The following is a 20,240-nucleotide window of genomic DNA, read 5'->3' on the forward strand; positions in this document are numbered from 1 at the left end:
GGAATATTACTCAGCCATAAAAAAGAATGAGATAATGCCATTTGCAACAACATGGATGGACTTAGAGAAAATCATGCTTAGTGAAATAAATCAGACAGAGAAAGACAAATACTGTATCATATCATGCATATGTGGAATCTAAAAAATAATACAAATAAATGTACATGCAAAACAGAAACAGACTCACAGATATAGAAAACAAACCAATGATAACTGAAGGGGAGAGGGAAGGTGGAGGGACAAATTAGGGATATGAGATTAAGAGACACAAACTACCATGTATAAAATACATAGGCAACAAGGATATATTGTACAGCCCAGGGAATTATAGCCATTATCTTGTAATAACTTTTAATGGAGTATAAGCTGTAAAAAATCCTGAATCACTATGCTGTATACCTGAAACTGATATAATATTGTAAATCAATTACACTTTAAAAAAAAAAAAAAGATAAAACACTAGATAATCCTAACCTTGTTTGGTTTGGAGTAATTTAGGGACAGGTGTGAAAAATGCCCCACAGAGTTCCTGGCACCAAAGGGACCTGCAGTTACTGCTCACGGGTTCAATCCCACTTTGCTGGTAGCAAAACAGTCTGTTACATAGAAAACAAAAACTTCGTCTTATGACATTGTCTCGTTTTGTTCCACTCTTGATTCACGTGGACCTAGAATTTGCTGTGCTTGATAATCACTGTGGGGATGGCCTTACACTTATATCCACACTGTCCTCATGATGCATCAGCAGAGTAAACCCAACCCAATGGTGAGAGAATAAACGTTTCTATAGACTTAACTTATGCAAAATGGAGCCACTATTGTTTGCAGACCCCTATACCATCCTGCCACACCCATAATCCCCCCCTCCTTTGCTAGCATCCTCAGGCCAGACACCTTGGAATGGTCCTTGACCCCAATCTTTCCCTCACGTCCAACATCCAGTCTTTCAGAACATCTATTGCGCTGTCCGCACTCTGACCACGTCTCACCACCTCCTCTGCCAGCCACCATCATCTTTGACCTGAACTCCTGCAGGAGACCCCAGACTGGTCTCCCCACTTGCACTTTTGGCCCTCAACTGTCTATTCTGTTAAAAACAAAAGTCAGCTAATACCTGTTCTCTCTTCGCAACCCCCGAGTGAAAACAACAAAGTGTGGGTGAGGATGTGGAGAAACTGGATCCCTTGTGCATTGCCTGTGGGAGTGTAAACTGGTGCAGCCACTGTGGAAAACAGTATGGTGGTTCCTCAAAGACTTAAGCCTAGAATGCCATATGATTCAGCAATTCAGCTTCTGGGTGTATATACAAAAGAATTGAAAGCAGGGACTTGAACAGGTATGTGTCCACCCATGTTCATAGCAGCACTATTCACAGTAGCCAAAATGTGGAAACAACCAAACGACTACCCACAGATGAGTGGATGGACAAAATGTGGTCTCTCCATACAGTGAAATATTATCCAGCCTCAAAAACGAAAGAAGTCCTGACACATGCTACTACATGGATGAACCTTGGGTAGAGACATTATGCTAAACGAAATAAAACACAAAAGAGTGAATACTATATGGTTTTTCTCATATCAGTATTAAAGACTGAATTGTGCCTCACCCCCAAATTCATATGTTGAAACCCTAACCTCCAATGTGACTGCATTTTGATATAGGGCCTTTAAAGAGGTAATTAAGGTTAAATAAGGTCATAAGGGTGAGGCCCTAATCCAATAGGACTGGTGCCCTTATAAGAAGAGAGCTCTCCCTGCACACACAGGGAACAGTGAGAAGGTGGCCATCTACAAACCTGCAAGAGAGATCTCACCAGAAACCAACCCTGAGAGCATCTTGATTTTGGACTTCTAGCCTCCAGAATTGTGAGAAAATAAATTTCCATTGTTTAAACTACCCTGTCTGTGATACCTTGTTATGGTAGCCCTGGTAGACTGATGTAATGAGGTACTGAGAGCTGTCAGATTCATAGAGACAGAAAGTAGAAAGGTGGTTACCAGGAGCCGGGGGCTGGGGGAATGGGAGTTATTGTCTAACGGTTATGGAGTTTCTGTTTGGGAAGATGGAAAAGTTCTCGAGATGGATGTCGGTGGTGATTGCACAACAGTGTGAATGTACTTAATGCCTCTGAACTGTACACTTTGAAATGGTTAGAATACTAAATGTTATGTGTATTTTTGCACAATAAGAACAAACGTGACTCAGTGGTTCCTCAGTGCTCTCAGAATGAAAACCAATGTCCTCCTTTGATCTCACTTCCCACTGTTTCCCTCCCTCTAGCCACAGAGGCCTCCTTCCTCTAGTTTGACCATGTCTGACACATCTCCCCTCAGGACCTTTGCGCTGAAAGGCTCTTTCGCCAGATGGCTTCACCGCTCATCCCCTAACTTCCTTCAAGCCTTTACTCAGTTGCCACTTCTCTTTAAATTTAAAATCTTACTTCTCTACCCTCAGCATTTCCCTTCTCCTTCCCTTCTCCTGCTTTACTTTTCTTCATGGTAAGCTTCCTCTTCTAAAACACCAACCATTTATTGATGTTTCTTTTCTACTGTTTGCCTTTTCTAGCGGAATGTAAGCATCACCAGGGCAGGACCTTCCTGTGTTTTGTATGTTGGGTCTTCCTTGCCTAGAGCAAGACTTGGCAAGCAATAGGTGCTGAACGCCTGTCTTTTGAATGAATAAACAAATATCACAATTGCTTGTGTGTGTATCTGCTATGTTGTCTAACTGGGGAGTTCCTTGAGGGTTGAAACCATCTTTTTTGTTTGTTTGTTTTTTTTTCACCTTTACATTCCAAAGCAACAAGAAAAAACCGAATAAAAAGTAGGTACGTGATAAATATGGATGAATGGATGGATGATGGATGGATGGATGGATAGATGGACGGATGGATGGATGGATGGAGGGAAGGATAAAAAATAGACAGTGATGGCTTTGAGTTGAAGGGAGATAGATTTGATTATCCCAGATCTGGAATGGGAGAGAGAAATTAAGTCCAGTTAAGGGCAGCCTCTGCTGATGTGAGCAAAGGTGTCTGGGGGCATATTATTTTATGAGCCATCAGCTTCTCTTTGTTGTGGCCTCTGATCCACAGCTTCTGCCTTCACCCCACATCTGCATGTAATAAAGCTTAGTTATGACATCCATATGTCTCTAGCGCAAACACCAGAGCATATACTTCTAAAAAGCGCTATAAAGAGCAATGGCTCGAGAAGCAGCCGTTAAGAGCGTGAGCGCTTTATTATTTTAAAGGGCGTTTCAGCGACACCACTGAACATTCTCTGGCCATAAGTCTGACTCCCGTCCTTTCTCTCTTTCTTTTCTCCTCCTCTCAGGATATCAAAGTAGACTGCAATACCTGTGTGGAAATAGAGGACAGAAAGGTAAGTCAATATTTTTCATCTTTTTGGTTTCAAGCAAAACGAGAATTCTGTGATTTTAAACCCAGCTGTTTAAGGCATGCCTTACTGGACGACGGCTTGCAAAGGTGATTCATGTGCTTGGTATCACTTGAAGACAATCATATTTTAAAATGTCTGTTTTTTTTATCTTCGCAATCTGTGTTAGACCTGATAACTTCAATGAAGATGGCAAAATGTAATTGTGTTAAAAAATTAGTGTTGATTTTTGCCTTAGTCATTTGCTTCTTTTCAGGAAAATAGCTTGTTTATCCTTAACTCATTTCATATTTTAGTTGAATATTTTGGATGATTATTATATATAATATGCCACATACTACATAGAATTATAGAACATTGCATATATTACAGAATACATACTCTTGGGCTTTTCAGGGTGTATCCTGAAAAATATATCTGATCTATACACTTTGGCTTGATAAAGAACCTGTCCTGATTTCCATCATGACGCAGTCACATGAGCAGTGACTTTCTATGATATACATTTGTTCACATGATGTTTTGCCGGGCGGGGGGCGGGCAGGAAAGAGAGGTCGTTTCCTGCATATTTTAAAGTTTTCCCCTATTTATCTTCTTGTTACATTTGGTGTGGACCCCCTCAGGAAATGCAACTGCTAGACAATTGTTCTTCACTTTAATATTTTCGTTCTCCTTTTACTGACGAGAATTCACGGAAGTTTCCGTGGTAGAGCGCATCCGAGCAGATCAAATTTTACCTTTAAAGCCTTGGATAAAAAAAGGTCAAATAACTGAATTGAGGGTACATATCTCCTGGCTACTTTTGACACCGTTCCACAATTCTGAAAGATGTTCCTCTCTGCAACTGTACCATTATTATCGAAGGCAGTTATTATTTCAAGCAGAGGTTTTTCAGCCTTGATTTTGTGATAGCTTGGTCATCCGCTGATTAATAAGGTGGTGAGGACTTCTCAAAACAAAATTTGCTTTTAAATAGAAGACAGTTGCCACACATTATTTTAAGGAGCCTTAATCTCCTCACTTTGAAGGGAATAATGATACAGTGGCTTAAATTCGAGCCGCATGATCTTAACTTAGTTCCGGTTGTGTGTCTAGTTTGCAGAAAAGGTGTTTCAATTCATATTTACATTCGCTGCGTGTTGATGTGCTGATATCCCTGCACACGTGCATTTTGTGAGTTGGAGAAATGGAATTTAGGCTGAAGAGGTGCCTCCAGTCTTTTTAAATCTCTTCCCAGTAACTCTGCTCACCACGTCCCAGTGAGAGCATGTTCTCTGCCCTGCTTCCAAAGTTCAGGATGTCTTCACTTCCCTTGGATTTTAATGGAATTCTCAAGCATGTCTCTGTCTAGTTTTTTGGTTTGTTTGTTTTGTTTTACTTTCTTTGCCAGTAGTGTTTGAAAGATACCAGGAGGACTGTTAAAGCAACATCAGTTCTGTCACCAACACATAAGTGAACGACCAGGATAACCTCTGGGCAATGCCAGCCAGCCACACAGCTCCGTTCCATAATACTATCCAAACTGCCTTTGGTTCATGTATCATGACGATAATGACCCCCCCCCCCCCAAGACTATGGATGCCCTCTGGTGATGACTCGTGGGAAGAAATCATAGGTGATCATTTTGTACATAACTTCAGCTGTTCTCAGAAAAGACTAACACAGACAGAGACTCATACACACACATATGCATTTCTGTGCTTTGTCACAGACTGTTGGGTTGAGTCAGACACTTGAAATGAAGCCTCATATCTGGAGGGCTGTCCTGTTGTTTTCCAGCCTTGACTACACATGACTGATGGTTACCGAAAGAGGGGCCCGGCTGCTTGCCATTCTAAAGCCAATAAAGAAGAAAGGTTGGTAGAAAGGAGAGTTTGCTTTGTTTCAGAGGCTGGCAACCAGAGGGGTGAGTAGTGGGGGGTGGACTCAGGTCCAAAGGCCAGTTCTGCCCCCCTGCCCCTTGCCAGCAATCAGTGGGCAAGAGCTTTTCAAGGCAAGCTTCTGGGGTGCACAGGCGGAGGGAGGGGCTACAGGCAGAAAGAGCACAGTCAGCTCTGACAGTCCTCTTGAAATTGGTCCTGCGCTGGTCTGACCAACGTCATCTGGATTGTGCTAAGTACAGTTAGTCTTCAGTTCCAGGGTCAGTTTGTTCCCATTTCCTTGAGGCCAGTTCTCGGAATTGTGGCAGCTTATGTCACGGCTGCAGTCTCGTCATCATGTAGTTAACTTCTGCACCTGGTGGGGTTTTGGTATCTATAAGACAGCTCACAGGATACGGCTCAGGGTATTATCTACAGCCCTTGAGGAGGAACTAAGGGTCCTTGACTTTGCTTAATGACTAAACTACTATGATTTGGTCTTGTTTAACTGTTTTCCTTTGCTTCTGCTTTTTCTCACTTCTCTGATGGAACTTATTCTTTGACTAAAGTTGTTCTATAGACAAAAGGCAGGTGGAGGACGTGGGGTGGGGGAGGGACCATAGGGTCCTGCTCTGTTTCACTGACCCTTTCACTGTCTTTAACTGGGGATGACTCCTAGCAACACAAACCACCACAATGCCTACTTCCATTTTTGCTGTCTTACACTCTAACGGTTTTTATTCCCTGTGTTCAAGAGAAGGACTTTGCTTCCTCTGAGTTCTGTTCTGATGGTTTTCTTAAGTTTTATTTTTGGGATTCTCACATCGGGGCTCTCCCTCCTCTGGATCTCCTAATGTGGTTGGAGGTGGGGTGAGGTGTTGGAGGTGGCTCTGAATATCAGCGTCCTGTCTCTGGGAAAGTCAGGATGCAAGCTAATCATCCCGGAGGGCCAGTAGCCTCCACCCTCAGCAGAGGAGTGCCAGTGTCACCCCTCCGGACAGTGATGTGGCGTGAGGTCACGTGGGCAGACAGCCGGAGCGATCTTCATCCAGGGTCTGGGATGCAGTTCTGGTACTTCTGTCACCCTGACGTATAATTATGAAATTGCACCATTGAAGTGATGACACTCGCTCCTGCGTGTATGTGTGTGTGTCCCTCTCCATTCATTCCGAATGCTTCTGGCAAAATCAGTAATTTGATAAAGTGGAATTGAAGTGACAGGAAATGACAGAGGTGCCAAAATAATAAGTCAACCTGCCTCTGAAGAGGCAGCCCCTTGGCCCGTGTGGATTTTTACGAAATGCTGAGTGCTCTGAAGGAGAACCAGCAGTGTTTTCTTTAAAGCTCACTTTCCTTTAGTTAAGAAAGCTTAATGTGATACCTATTAGACTAGATGGCTTCCCAAGAATTACTTTCTTTTTCCTTTTCTCCTTTTTCTTTCACCTCCCTTCCGCCTTGGCTACCTCTCTTCCCTATATTCTGCACATAGGGATATATTTGTGTGCTTACATCCGTACCTTCTTCTGAAATATTTTGGAGTATCTTCTCGATAGAAGAATTTTAGAAAACACAAGATCTCAAGTTTTCTATAGGGTCTAATAGGGTCCCTCCCCACCAGACCCGTCCAATTTCAAGCCTCATCCATTCTCTTCCACTCGGTAGGGCCATTTACCTTGAGATGAGTCATTTTCCCATTGAATCCTAGACGAGATATAACGATGGGAGATAAACGGTGAATTTCAAGCGGTGGAGAGAGCCCTCATCTTAATGAAGAGCCATAAAATCACTCTTCCTGGTCTGTGCACCGTCTGTACTCCATCTGAGACTGTTGACAGAAGGAGAGAATCTTTTTTTTTTTTTGCTCTCCATTTCTCTGTTTTTCTGTATCCTAGATGCCTCTTTTCCATCGGCAGACAGTAAGCTCATTGTCTTTTGGAGAACGTTGCCCGGTTGTTTATAGAGGGATTCATGGTGTGTACCAGAGTGTGGTTTCATTTTACACTTCTCTTTTGCTTCCAAGCCCAGCAATGAGCACTGCCCCTGTGACTGGACCTGCATTTGGATGGCTTCCTGCCTGTTTCCTAAAATCACCCAGAGGATGTCACAGGGAGATCTGAAAGGCCGGTAGCGTTTTTCCCCCTTAAGTGGGAAGCAGAGCTCAGGTGGTTTCCTCCCACAGGCCAAGGCCACGGAGCTAATGCAGATTTAGCAAAGGTGATGTGTGGTAACCCGTCCCTTGGGGCAGCTGCACGGCCCTGAAAAACCTCCTGCATGTGACATTTACATGACCCGTGTTGCTGGCGGAAAACAGAGGCATTTAAGTTCATTTTTATTTGTGGTGTAAAATCCATTTGAATTTCAACACTATTATGAAGACCGCGACTCAGGTGATGAGAACAGAGGCTGATGGATCAGTCAGGGGGAGAATCTGTCAGAGGAAATGAGAGCCCATGTGTCAAAGGCTATAAACACAGACAGGGCTTCCTCTTCTCACTTACCGCCTGGCCTGGTGCGGCTAAACAGTTTCCCATCCACTATAAAATTGCATGGAAGGCGTTTGAGCGGTTTTCAAAGTTAAGGAGCCTTTCAGATTGGGTCTGAGTGAAGCTGTGCTCGTGATTGGCGATGTTGTGGTGCCGTGGTGAACACTAGGAGTCTGGAACTTTTCCTGTTGCAATCCTTACTCTGGACCAGGCATTCTCAAGTACCTCTGGATACTTAACAGCAGCTACTGTGCGAAGCACCATCATTATCCCCGTTACACAGGTGAATAAACGGAAGGTCAGAGGTGTTAAGTGATTTGCCCAAGATCACTCAAGGTGCATCATAGGCTAGGGTTTAAACTCAGAGATTCTTATTTTGGAAACTGTGTTCTTAGCCCTGAGGCTCTACTGCCTTACACACACACACACGCACACACACACACACACACACGCACACACACAAAGAGAATCAAATGTGTAGAATATGAGAATCGCCCTTTCCAACTGATGAATTTGTACCTGGGCTGGTAACTTCACCCATTGCCAAGTAAATAGTTTAGTTTTGAGTCTGGGGCATCCTTTCAGCCCCCATGTTTTAGCTCTAGCTGGCTCACAGTGGAGATTTATCAGAGCCTTGTCAAGCCTGACCTTCCGGAGAGCCGCTGGCACCTGGCAGTGGGGCTGCCAGGACTTTTTCTGGTCTTGAGGACAAGTGACAGTGGCACCAGGATGCAGTTCTGGCTTCAGTTTTCAACGGACCCAGTTCGGTTCCTGGCTTTTGCATTTCTAGCAGCTTCTATGTGTAGATTAGAAATTACGTGCTCAAAACACAGGAGTTTACAGAGTGCAATTGTTAAAACCATAGGCTCTGGAGCCAGGAAGTCCTGGGCTTTAATCCGAGTTCTCTCACGTAGCAGCTCTGTGACCTCGAGAGGCTTTCTTACCTCAAGTCCGTGTCTATTTGCCCATCTGTAAATTGGACATAATAAAATCCACTTGAAATGTTGATTTGAGGAATTGACAAGATAATACTACAAAGCAATGTATATAGTGCCTGGCACAAAACAAGAACTCAATCAACTGCAGCTACCTTTATTTTTGTTTTTGCTAGGGCCCACGGCCACAGGCATTCCATGTTATTTATAATCAAATTCCTTTAAAAAAATGAGTCCCCCGGAAAGTGTTATGGGGGCTCAGAGAAATGGGCAACCAATGGGACCTAGTAGGCTTTGAGAATATTTTTACAGAAGAAGAGATGCTTGGACTAAGTCAGGAAATAACAAAGTCACCTAGCTGCCGGGTCCAGGCAGGACTCATAAATTAGTGAAGGGAGACAGAGGATGATTGTAGGGTAATACGAAATGTCGCGGCAGCCTTGAACTCAAGAGCAGTGGCCCCACAGGCAGGGGCTTCTGTACAGCGCCTGTTGCCACGTGGAGTGTAGGGTCAGTGCTGCCGTTTTCTAAGCCAATCTGGAAATCTGGATTTCATATAAAACTACTTATTTTAAAAACACTGTGCAAACCAAGTAAAACACGTATGCAGAAAAGAGCCAAGAGACTTGCAGGCTTGAAATGTACAAGCCAAGTCTCAGTGGATTAGGAAGAGGTCTTGTGTGCGTAATCCCAGGGGCGGTGTCTGTTGAAGGCTCTCTTGGCAGAGGGAACAGCATAGGCGAAGACACAGAGGTGGGAAAGAACGCGGCACGTTTAGGAGAGATCAAGGTCCAGCGTGCATGTCCAAGAGTGGCCAAGGGGCGACTGGCGCAGAGAAGGTTATGGAGGGGGTTGTTTGCCACACCGATGGACTGGGGTTTTGTATCAGTCTCCCTCCGAGTGGAAGAGAGAGTAAGGGAGGGCAGGTCCTTGCTGGATGAGGCCAGAATGATATGGAACCAAGGAGGCATTTGAAACTTTGGGTGACTAAGTCAGCCACAGTGGGAGTCAGTGAGGGAGGAGGGAGAGAATGGGGACGGAGCACAGAGATGGAACCAGAGACTGGCCCTGGTGGAGTGCAGGGACGCAGGGGAGATGAAGGCTTTGGTTAGAACAAGGTGATATCAGCCAGGACTCTGAAAAATAATGGGGCTGGGTGGCCAGCCAGGTGCCCTCCTTTTAAAGATGTTTGATGAAGGAGGATCATGTTTCCTATGGTCCAGCACTGCCCAAGGATGAGACTAAGATTTCAGATGATGGATGAGGTATCTGCAGATCAAATCACCTAGTGAAGAAGTGATGCAGTTATTCTCTTGTCAATCATTTTTCAGACCTTGGGATTACATCAAGGAGACATAATTTGGTTGTTTTTTGTTTTGTTTTCTTTTGTTTTGTTTCTGTAACAAACCCAAAGGTCTGGCACATTTGCTCATCTACCTTTTTAACCAAAAGACCCAGGACCCTTGACAAACAATTCTAATATCTAGCTATAATTTAGTAACATTGTTTTACTTTTGAATGAGGGTTACATTCTTTATATGATAAAGGATATTGCTCTGTCCTTTCATATCAGTAAACTATTTTCTTTTGAAAAATTCTACTCATGATTTTGAAAAGTAATCTTAAGTCTATTAAGGACAAAACAATTGAGTTAATTTAATGAAAATCAGATGGATGTAGAAAAAGTGTGCATACAGATTGCAAATAACTAACGTTTAGGAAACACTGTCTTCTAGTGGTGGGTTTGCAATCAGGGAAGATGTTTGGGTTTGCCTTTGAGACGTTTCAAACTCTACTCGCCTGCAGGGGTTACCAGAAGGGGGCAAGGATGAAATTGGGGGTCCAGGCCGGAGTGCAGACAAGAGGGCACAGGAACAAGAGCCACACAGGAGGTGAAGAGGAAGGTCTGGGTTTGCTAGAGAGTGAATCAGCCCTACCCACGTGGTTTGGTGATTCTGACCACGGGTCATGGATAACTTCATCCAGGAATGTGTTGGAGACGCTCAGCTTAAGTCTCTATGTTCAGCTGGCTGCTGTGAGGAGTAAGGGAGTTGATCAACATGGACAATAAATTAATCTCCTGGATTTCAGAGGCTTAGATGCCAGTGAGGTTGAAAATGAGCACAAAACAGTCACCAGGGTTGGTTTTCTATTAGCGTCGCTCTCTTGCTGTGGGGATGGGAGTGGATTAGTCCTCTGGGCTCTGACAGGCAGAACAAAGACAGAGGAGAAGCCACGCTCCTTATCCAGAGGGGCTCTCCCGGAATGGGAAGCATTCATGGAAGAGTTTCTCATTAAAGACCGAAATGAGATCCTCAAGGCAGACCGGGGCAAAGCCTGCTGCAGTGAGCACCATTTGGCGAGACTCACAGAATGCGTCTGGAGATTGGATTTCTCTTCTGCTCCAAATGTCCTTTTTGAAGGCTGCTTGTGTGTATGCATTACATGGGAAGATGCTCCAAGATTCCCCAAAGCTGTGGAAATGAAACTTAAAGCATCCCCGAAGAATGCTATTTGAGTTGCAATTGAAGGGGGACCAGGGGTAGAGACTCCTGGGTGGGGTACAGAGATGGAAGTTCGGAGGAAGAGGCATGGCAGGACTCGGGAACTGAATAGAGGTTAGTGGCTTGAGATGAGGCTAGAAAGCAGGCAAGGGCCAGGTCATCTGAAGCCTTATAAGCATGGGGAAAGTTTGTCCTTTATCCTAGAATGATATTATTTTATCTGGAATGGGATCTGGTGATGTGAAATGACCAGATGCAGAGAGACAGTGCCATTACGTTATGGGGTCTACTTGCTCATAGCTTATGCTTGACCACTAAGACCGCCGGTGGGTCACCCTGGCCCCACTGTCTCTGACAGTGGAGTAGGGCAGAGCCTTCTAACACCAGCAAAGACTTGACCTGTGCTGCTTGGCTTTTCCCTTGTGCCACACTCTACATCTCATGCAAATTCCTCAAGACTGTGACTCCTCTGCAGATTATGAACCCTCATTCCTATAGGGTGAGGCTCTCATTCCAAATGAGTTCACAGCCACTCGCCAACCTGTGGTTTGGGTGTGTTGGGCGCTCACTCTTGCTCCTACCATCTCCAGCCAGAGAATGGTGCCATTTAGCACAGGCAGAGCCACTTATGTCTATGGACTTGACTCAGCTTCTCTGCTCAGCATGGATTTGTGGCCAAGATCTGGGTGAGACTTGGTGTGTCCACTACAAGTAGACCCTGCTTTATCCTTGCTGTCTGCTGGGAAACAGAAGGGAGAGCCACATGTGCAGCCCACCAACATCAGTTTTACTTAAACTTGGGGACTAGCCAAGAGTAGGGATGATATATCCCAGTGTCTGGAATTGTGTGTTCAGAACCTCAGAGAGAAGGGGATGGAAATCAACTCTGGAAAAGAGCCTCCCCGCAAAATGGCAGAGTTAGGTGGCTGTCAAAAAATCCTCCGGAGCCTGAAATCTGACTCCAGTATTTATTTGGGGAGGACTTTCAGACCGTCACTTAGAGCCCTAAATCTGAGGGAAGAGGAGCTTCATGTCGACCAACGCAGCCTCCATCCTCAGTTACCCCAGTTAAGCTGACTGGTAAAAACGAGGAGATACACCTAACATGAATGCCGTTTGTGCACAAAATATGTTTTAAATTTCAAGAAATAAAATTCCAAACAGATGTTTTTCATTAAAAATCTCTGCTTAGTTAAGACATTTAAAATGACATCAGCCAAAGCACAAATCCAAATATTTGGGATACAGGCAAAACTCCACTGAGAGGCAAAACCAAAACCTGAACTGTGTTCGCCTGAAAGAAATGATGTTTTAAAAACTCTCTCTGCCATCCAGAGAAACATGCCACCCTTCAAGATGAGCATTTTTGTTCACTTCTACATCATTTATGCAAAAAGACAATGTTGTGTGGGTGGAAAAGAGTTTTGGAATCACACAGATCCTGGTTCCACGCTTTATTAGCCGTGACATCTTTCAAAAGTCGCAGTAGCTTTCTCATCCACAGCCACACCCTCTGTAAAGTGGGGATAGATCCTGCATACCATGGATTATTCTTGTGGGCTCTATCGGTCACGACATCTTCCACTGCATAATAGAAAACCAAGTTGTACCAGCTTAAAGAGACAAAAAAAAGAGACAGTTGTTGGGTCCAATGACAGTAAAATTGGGCTGTCTTCTGGTATAACTGGTCCTCGGGTTTAAAATTCAAGTGAGATTACCATGGAAAGAAAGAGCTTCTTTTCCAGTAGTTTGAGCACAATTCCTGAGGGCTGCTTACTGGCTTCATACCAGTCCCTTAGCTATGGAAAGCAGTCCTCTGATTGTCCGTCTGCATTCACCCACAATCAGAAGTAGGATGGGCCCCAGCTGAACGACTTAACATGGACCAAAAGTAGAATGAAGTTCCTAAAGGAAACCTTGACTTATTTTTTTCCAGAAGAGAAGATGGATAATAATAATTGCAGTTAGCATGCATGGAGCACTTACTGTATGCCAGACAGTTTTTTGTGCATTCTATGATTGAATCCTTATAAGGGTCCTTTAAGATACTACAGTATTGATCCCCGTTTTACAGACAAGAAAACTGAGGGAAGGAGGAGTTAACTAACACGCCTGAGATCACCCAAGTAGTCCGTGTAGGATGGGGTTCAAATCCAGGTAGTCTGCCTTTGATTCTTAACCACGAGGCTATGCCACTTCTTCTGAGGCTGCTGCACGGGAGAAAACAAGACAAAACAAAATGGACCTCGAATGCACCCCAGCCCCAGTGCCTGGCTCACACGTACATGAAAGCTCTGTTTATGAGAATTATTGTTCCAGAGCGCTCAACGGAACAGAAATAGCCCGGGCTAACGCCAGATGGCATTCTGTGATGCACCCCTGCATTTAATTTCCCCTAATAACTTATCCTGTGGTATTATCTCGAGGTCCTCCATGGGTCTGCTCTTCAGAATGGTCAGAATACTCACAGAGCCAGTCAGTTCTTCACTTCCCCGCACGACTGAGAGTTATTTTCGTAGACAAGAGCTTCTTAACTCCAGGAGGGGCCTCTGTGCCTGCCTTTTAGATTTTGTCTGCAGGTTAACTGATGCTTTCCCTTTTACTAAACTTTGAAAATGAGCTGTTAGTCACACTTTCCTCTTTCATTGATTTTAGGAAAATTCGAAGGTGGTGGTGGAGGGGGAAGGCGTGTAAAAACGGGAAGAGCTTCTAAAATGGATGTGGTGTGGAGTTAAATTAGCCTCTGATGGGCCGGAAACCCAGATGACAGGGGATGTGGGCTGCTGGGCACACTCGGCGGTATCCTGGGCAAAGATGTAACACAGCGCCGTGAAAAGCTGTCGAGGTGGATCGGGCCATTTGTCTGATACACCCTCCGTCAGCCTTGAAGTTGGCTCTGGGAAGCTAGTCTAAAGAATCACGGGTATAACAGAGTGGCTAAGAGCTTTAGCTCGGGATTCTCAAAGGCCTGGGTTTGAACCCCAGCTTGGCCACTTCCTGGTTATTTCACCTCTCAGATGCTCAAGTTCTCATCTGAAATGGAGCGGATAAGAGTAGCTCCTTTCTGGGGTGGCGGTGGAACTCAGTGAGCTAATATACTGAGGGGACTTAGCGTCCTGGCTGCGTGCAGGATATGCCTTCAATAAAAGCAAGCAGCCTTATTGTTGCACTCTTGTATTTGTTTTCCTCCTACTCTTCCTTAATCTTATCTCAGTTTCCTAGATCTCTGGTGGAATCAGAGAAGTCACATCTAGGACCAGGTAAATAAATAGCCAAGTTAATGGAAAAGCTTAAACTAAATACCAGGTCTCCAATTTAAAGTGTTGGGTTTTTGGGCTTCCCTGGTGGCGCAGTGGTTGAGAATCTGCCTGCCAATGCAGGGGACACGGGTTCGAGCCCTGGTCTGGGAAGATCCCACATGCCGCGGAGCAACTGGGCCCGTGAGCCACAACTACTGAGCCTGCGTGTCTGGAGCCTGTGCTCCGCAACAGGAGAGGCCGCGATAGTGAGAGGCCCGCGCACCGCGATGAAGAGTGGCCCCCGCTCGCCGCAACTGGAGAAAGCCCTCGCGCAGAAACGAAGTCCCAACACAGCCAAAAATAAAATAAATAAATAAATTAATTAAAAAAAAAAATAAAGTGTTGGGTTTTCTATATCCTGCAGGTACTTATCAATCTGGGTGAAGGTGCTTAGAGAGGGTTGGAAAGCATAGTGAAAGGTATAGGCCAGTGATTGCAAACAGATTTAATCTCTGGTGTCAACTCAGATTGATTGATAGTGGCTGCATAGAATGCTGTGTTGATGAGGAGTCTGAGTTGTGGGTTCTGCCAGAAAGAGTACATGATTGATTAGTGATGCCTGCCAAAGGTGAAGGAGTGGGAGTTACAGCACGTGTGCTAGGAGGAGATTGTGCTCGGCCCGGAATTTGGCAACTGATGAGGACATGGGGAGTGGGAAGGGTAAGCTGGGATGAAGTGAGAGAGTGGCATGGACATATATACACTACCAATTGTAAAATAGATAGCTAGTGGGAAGGAGCTTCATAGCACAGGGAGATCAGCTTGGTGCTTTGTGACCACCTAGAGGGGTGGGATAGGGAGAGTGGGAGGGAGACGCAAGGGGGAGGACATATGGGGATGTATGTATATGTATAGCTGATTCACTTTGTTATAAAGCAGAAACTAACATACCATTGTAAAGCAATTATACTCCAATAAAGATGTTAAAAAAAAAAACCCACTGGTCTGTGTTAAAGCCCAAAGATGAAGGCAGACACTTCATGCTTCTGTGACATTCACTACTTGGTCTTATTTTTGAGCATGCCTGTTTCTCTTGTTATATTATGGATTTGCAGTCCGTCAAGGCAGAGACATTTTTATAGATAGTACATGGCTATAAAACAATTAAAACATGGCTTTTAAGCCAAACATGGCTTAAAAACAATTCAACGTATAAGAGCTTTCTATCAGGCATGTGTGACCACACTTTCCTTGGCCCTTGAGAAGCCTACTCTGTTGATTACATTTTTAATTATTATTTATTTATTCATTTATTTTTGGCTGTGTTGGGTCTTCGTTTCTGTGCGAGGGCTTCCTCTAGCTGTGGCAAGCGGGGGCCACTCTTCATCGCGGTGCGCGGGCCTCTCACTATCGCGGCCTCTCCTGTTGCGGAGCACAGGCTCCAGACGCGCAGGCTCAGTAGTTGTGGCTCACGGGCCCAGTTGCTCCGCGGCATGTGGGACCTTCCCAGACCAGGGCTCGAACCCGTGTCCCCTGCATTGGCAGGCAGATTCTCAACCACTGCGCCACCAGGGAAGCCCCTGTTGATTACATTTTGGTGGTAATTTACCTGACTTCAGCCTCAGATGGGTAGGGTTAAGATTTTGATACCTTAACTTTAAAAGTGTGATTTATCACTAATGATATTTGTCATCTCTTTGCAATTATGTATTAATTGGGACTGAGCTGCTTATATTTTAATACCATTAATTAAAGCTATTATTTTCATTTGTCATTTATTTAAAAGAAGCAAGTCTATTCTTTTGTGTTATTTTTAGCAATACTTTTTTCTTTAAACTCTGAATTAAAATGCATTTAGGAAACAATTAAGTGCAGAGCTAGTTTTCTAGGATAGTTCTGTCATCTCTTCTCCAAAAAAATGGCCATCATCTTTTTTGTGACGAGTGGCGTGAGCAATAGTTAATTTCTTCCTCTTCAGTTGATGTGTTTTATTATCTCACTTTGTGATATGTGATTGGGCAACTTTATGCTTTAGATAGAAAGCACGCCCTGTCCAAATATGATTTATGTTATCCCAGCACTTTTGCACAGTTCAGCTGAAATTTTCTTCATGTTCATCAAGGTCAGAAAACCCACGGATTATGCCATCCATCTCAGCATCGAGAGGGCTGCAATAATTTTTGATGGGACTTGTAATAACAACAGAATTCAAAGATGGGGTGGGGAAAACATGCACACATGTGTAGACACGCATATGCACATGCACACACACACAAGTCCATGCATATTTTATATGGAGTTCTTATCATATAACTAAGGCTCTTTTTTTGGGGGGGGCTCATTATAGGTTAGAATTTGTTAAAGTCATCACAAATGCAGTATCTTTTACTGTGGCCATTGCAAACTAAAAGCTATCAGAATCTGCAGATCAGCCAGCGGTTTTTCCTATTTTCTTTTTTTTTTTTTTTTTTTTTTTTTTTTTTTTTTTAATTTATTTATTTATTTATTTATTTATTTATTTTTGGCTGTGTTGGGTCTTCGTTTCTGTGTGAGGGCTTTCTCCAGTTGCGGAGAGCAGGGGCCACTCTTCATCGCGGTGCGCGGGCCTCTCACTGTCGCGGCCTCTCCCGTTGCGGAGCACAGGCTCCAGATGCGCAGGCTCAGTAGTTGTGGCTCACGGGCTTAGCTGCTCCGCGGCATGTGGGATCTTCCCAGACCAGGGCACGAACCCGTGTCTCCTGCATTGGCAGGCAGATTCTTAACCACTGCGCCACCAGGGAAGCCCCCTATTTTCTTTTTAACCAAAAGATTTTCTGGATGGATTGGCAGACAGATCCTTGAGAGCAGAAGAGGTCTCAAACTCAAGATGTTCTGGCTTTGGGTTAAGGGAGCAAATGTCAGGAAGCAAACCCTCATCCTGAGCCGGGCTCACAGGCTCTGACTCAGCCAAGGAGGTCGACAGCTCTTCTTAGTCCTCTGATCCGATTAAACAGCTACTTCCCATGGTCCACAGAAAATCAAGTCCAAGGAGTAATTGAAAACTTTTAGGTGCATCTCTGTATCCCCCTCAAAATAGCACGCTAACTTGCAATAAGGAAAAAAGATAGTTTTTAGGTTGATCTATTCAGATTGAGCTTTTCTGTTGATCCAATTCATCAGTGCATAAATGGACAAAAATCAATTTTGCCCCTATGATAGGAGTGTTTTCGTGGGGAAATCGTGAAAGCTGGGAGTGACCATTAAGGAACTAACAGACAATTCACACAAAGGAAATCATAAGTAGAATCAAACACATGGTAAACACCTGTCCTTGATAGCTGTATGAAAATGCACATTAAAGCCACTGTGAGACACTAATTTATATGTACTAAATTAGCCACATAACATAAAATAAGAATACTACCTTTTCCCATACTTGGGTTGCAGTTAAACTGGCCCCCATATTCTTTACTGGTTGTGCTGCAATTTGGTGGAAATCATTTAAAAACCATGAGCAACCATGCAGATAATTATTCCTTGGACCCAGTCTGACTCCTATGAATGATTCCAACTCAATAGAAACAAAAGCCATCACTGTTCTTTTATTTGCAATGTCAAAAGATTGGCAACAGCCTAAGTGTCCAATCTTAAGGTGATGGCTTATTACATTGAGTTTAGAACATGGTGGAATATTCTGTGGCCATTAAAAATGATGAATGTGCTTGTGTCTTAGGCCCATGGAATAATAATAGATGTAATGTTGAGTGAAACATATCCCATAAGGTAACATGTGCTCCTGATTATGTATAAAATGTGCATGAGAAAAAAATTATTTTCATATTCGCACATAACTTTGTTAGCTTATGATCTGAGAATTAGGAAGTCAGTCATTGTGATGGTTAACTTTATGTATCAACTTGACTAGCCATGGAATGCCCAGATTAAACATTATTTCTGAGTGTTTCTATGAGGGTGTTTCCAGATGAGATTAGCATTTGAATTTAGACTCAGTGAAGTAGATTGCTCCCCCCCAGTGTGGGTGAACATCACCCAACCTAGTGAGGGTCTGGATAGGACAAAAGGCAGAGGAAGGAGAAATTTGTCTCTTTGTGCCTTACTGTTTGAGTTGTGACATCTCATCTCATCTTCTGCCATTCGACTGGAATTTACACCATCAGCTTCTCTGTTTTTCAGATAGATAGATAGATAAACAAACAAATAAATTTAAAAATTCCTTAGTCTTTATATATCCATATATTTAGTATCTACCCATCTATCTACATCATATGTCTGTCTATACATCTGTCATCTATCTATCTATCTATCTATCTATCTATCTATCTATCTACCCATCTACCTACCCATCTACCTGCCTACATACCTATCCTATCCTATTGGTTCTGATTCTCTGGAGAGCCCTGACCAATGCAGTCATAATGGAAGGATTGGAAGAGGTCCATTGGAAGCCATGCAGGATGGAGCGTAGGACTGAGTTTGGGCGTGACCCTTAACCTTTCTGCATCTCTGATTCCTCTTCTGTAAAGAAATGAAAGTGAAAGCACCTACTTCTTAAGGTTGTTGTGAACCTTCTCTATAATGTGTCTCAATGGCCAGTCTCCAGTTCCTGGTCCATAATAATCATTCAATGCATGGTTACTAATAGCAGTCACATGACTGAAAGTTGTAACAGTGGAGATCATGATAAACCACTGATATTCCTGTTGAGAATTAGAATATCACAGATGAAAAGAATCTCCAAACAAGACACCATAGTCTATGATGAGTGTCTCAACTGAAATGGTACCAAGGAGCCAAACACATGAGATGGACAACTTGCCCGCTGCCAAGACAGCCCTAGGGAGATGTCTTCATTTTTTTGCAAAGCAGGGGTAGAGTTTACAACAGGGGTCCCCAACCCCTGGGCCACGGACCGGTACCAGTCCGAGGCCTGTTAGGAACCGGGCAGCAGAGCAGGAGGTGAGCCGCAGGTGAGTGAGTGAAGCTTCATCTGCCGCTCGCCATGGCTCGAATTACTGCCTGAAACATCCCCCCGTCTGAAGAAAAATTGTCCTCCACGAAACCGGTCCCTGAGGCCAAAAAGGTTGGGGACCAATGGTTTACAACACTGGATCTGACGGACACTTTCCAGATGTGACTCTTTTTTTTTTTCCTGCATGGAATCTAAAGAGTTACAATGACTTTTTGACTACTCAGTATTTTCTGTGCACAAGACTGCTTGCTAACTGCTTTATAAGCAGGATCCATTTAATCTGCGTGCCCAGCCAAGAAAGCAGACAGACACTATTTTTCAGATGATGAAGTGGAATTCCAGAAATATTAAATGAATGTTCCAAGCTCGCACAGTGAGTAGATGGCAGGGCTACAATTAGATCCTAGGTTCCTCTAAGCCCAGAGACCATTCATTTTCAGGTACTCCATAAAATCAGCTGCCATAAAATTAAGGGTGGCCAACCACTTGACAGTAGTTAAAGCCCTGTTGTAACATTTGGCTGGTTACCTCTATAAATACAAATATATATATATATATAAATATAGATTTATGTGGCATGTTTCTATGCAGACTAGAAGTCTTTATTTTATTACTGTGAGTTCAAAATGGACTTCTTGCCCCAAAAGGCTACCTACATCAAAAGATCCAAAAAAAAGAAAAAAAGTTTTAAATATCCAGCAAAAATTAAGAGCTCTGTATCAAAAACATCAGGGAGCTAGAATTAAATAAAAATTAAGCCTGGAAGCAGAGTAATGACTCAGCGGTTCATTACAGCCTTACATTTTCAATCAAAGATAAAATCTCATTAAAAGTATATCTTCGATTAGGG

The 20,240-nt window shown here is 43.7% G+C and overlaps 1 protein-coding gene across 14 annotated transcripts in view; it reads left to right on the forward strand.

The window, feature by feature from the left end:
• Window positions 1-20,240, forward strand: part of RBFOX1 (RNA binding fox-1 homolog 1) — a 2,209,300-nt gene that overhangs the window by 1,270,652 nt on the left and 918,408 nt on the right. For all 14 annotated transcript variants that reach the window (XR_009497779.1, XM_059898915.1, XM_059898899.1 and 11 more), the window contains one exon: window positions 3,339-3,386. Coding sequence is in view for 11 of the 14 variants with exons in the window: in XM_059898899.1 (XP_059754882.1) it covers window positions 3,339-3,386 (48 nt within the window). In the remaining 3 variants the exon portion in view is untranslated. The remainder of the gene's footprint in view (window positions 1-3,338; window positions 3,387-20,240) is intronic.

The sequence above is a fragment of the Balaenoptera ricei genome, chromosome 15 (assembly GCF_028023285.1).
Source record: "Balaenoptera ricei isolate mBalRic1 chromosome 15, mBalRic1.hap2, whole genome shotgun sequence".
Classification (NCBI taxonomy): Eukaryota; Metazoa; Chordata; class Mammalia; order Artiodactyla; family Balaenopteridae; genus Balaenoptera; species Balaenoptera ricei.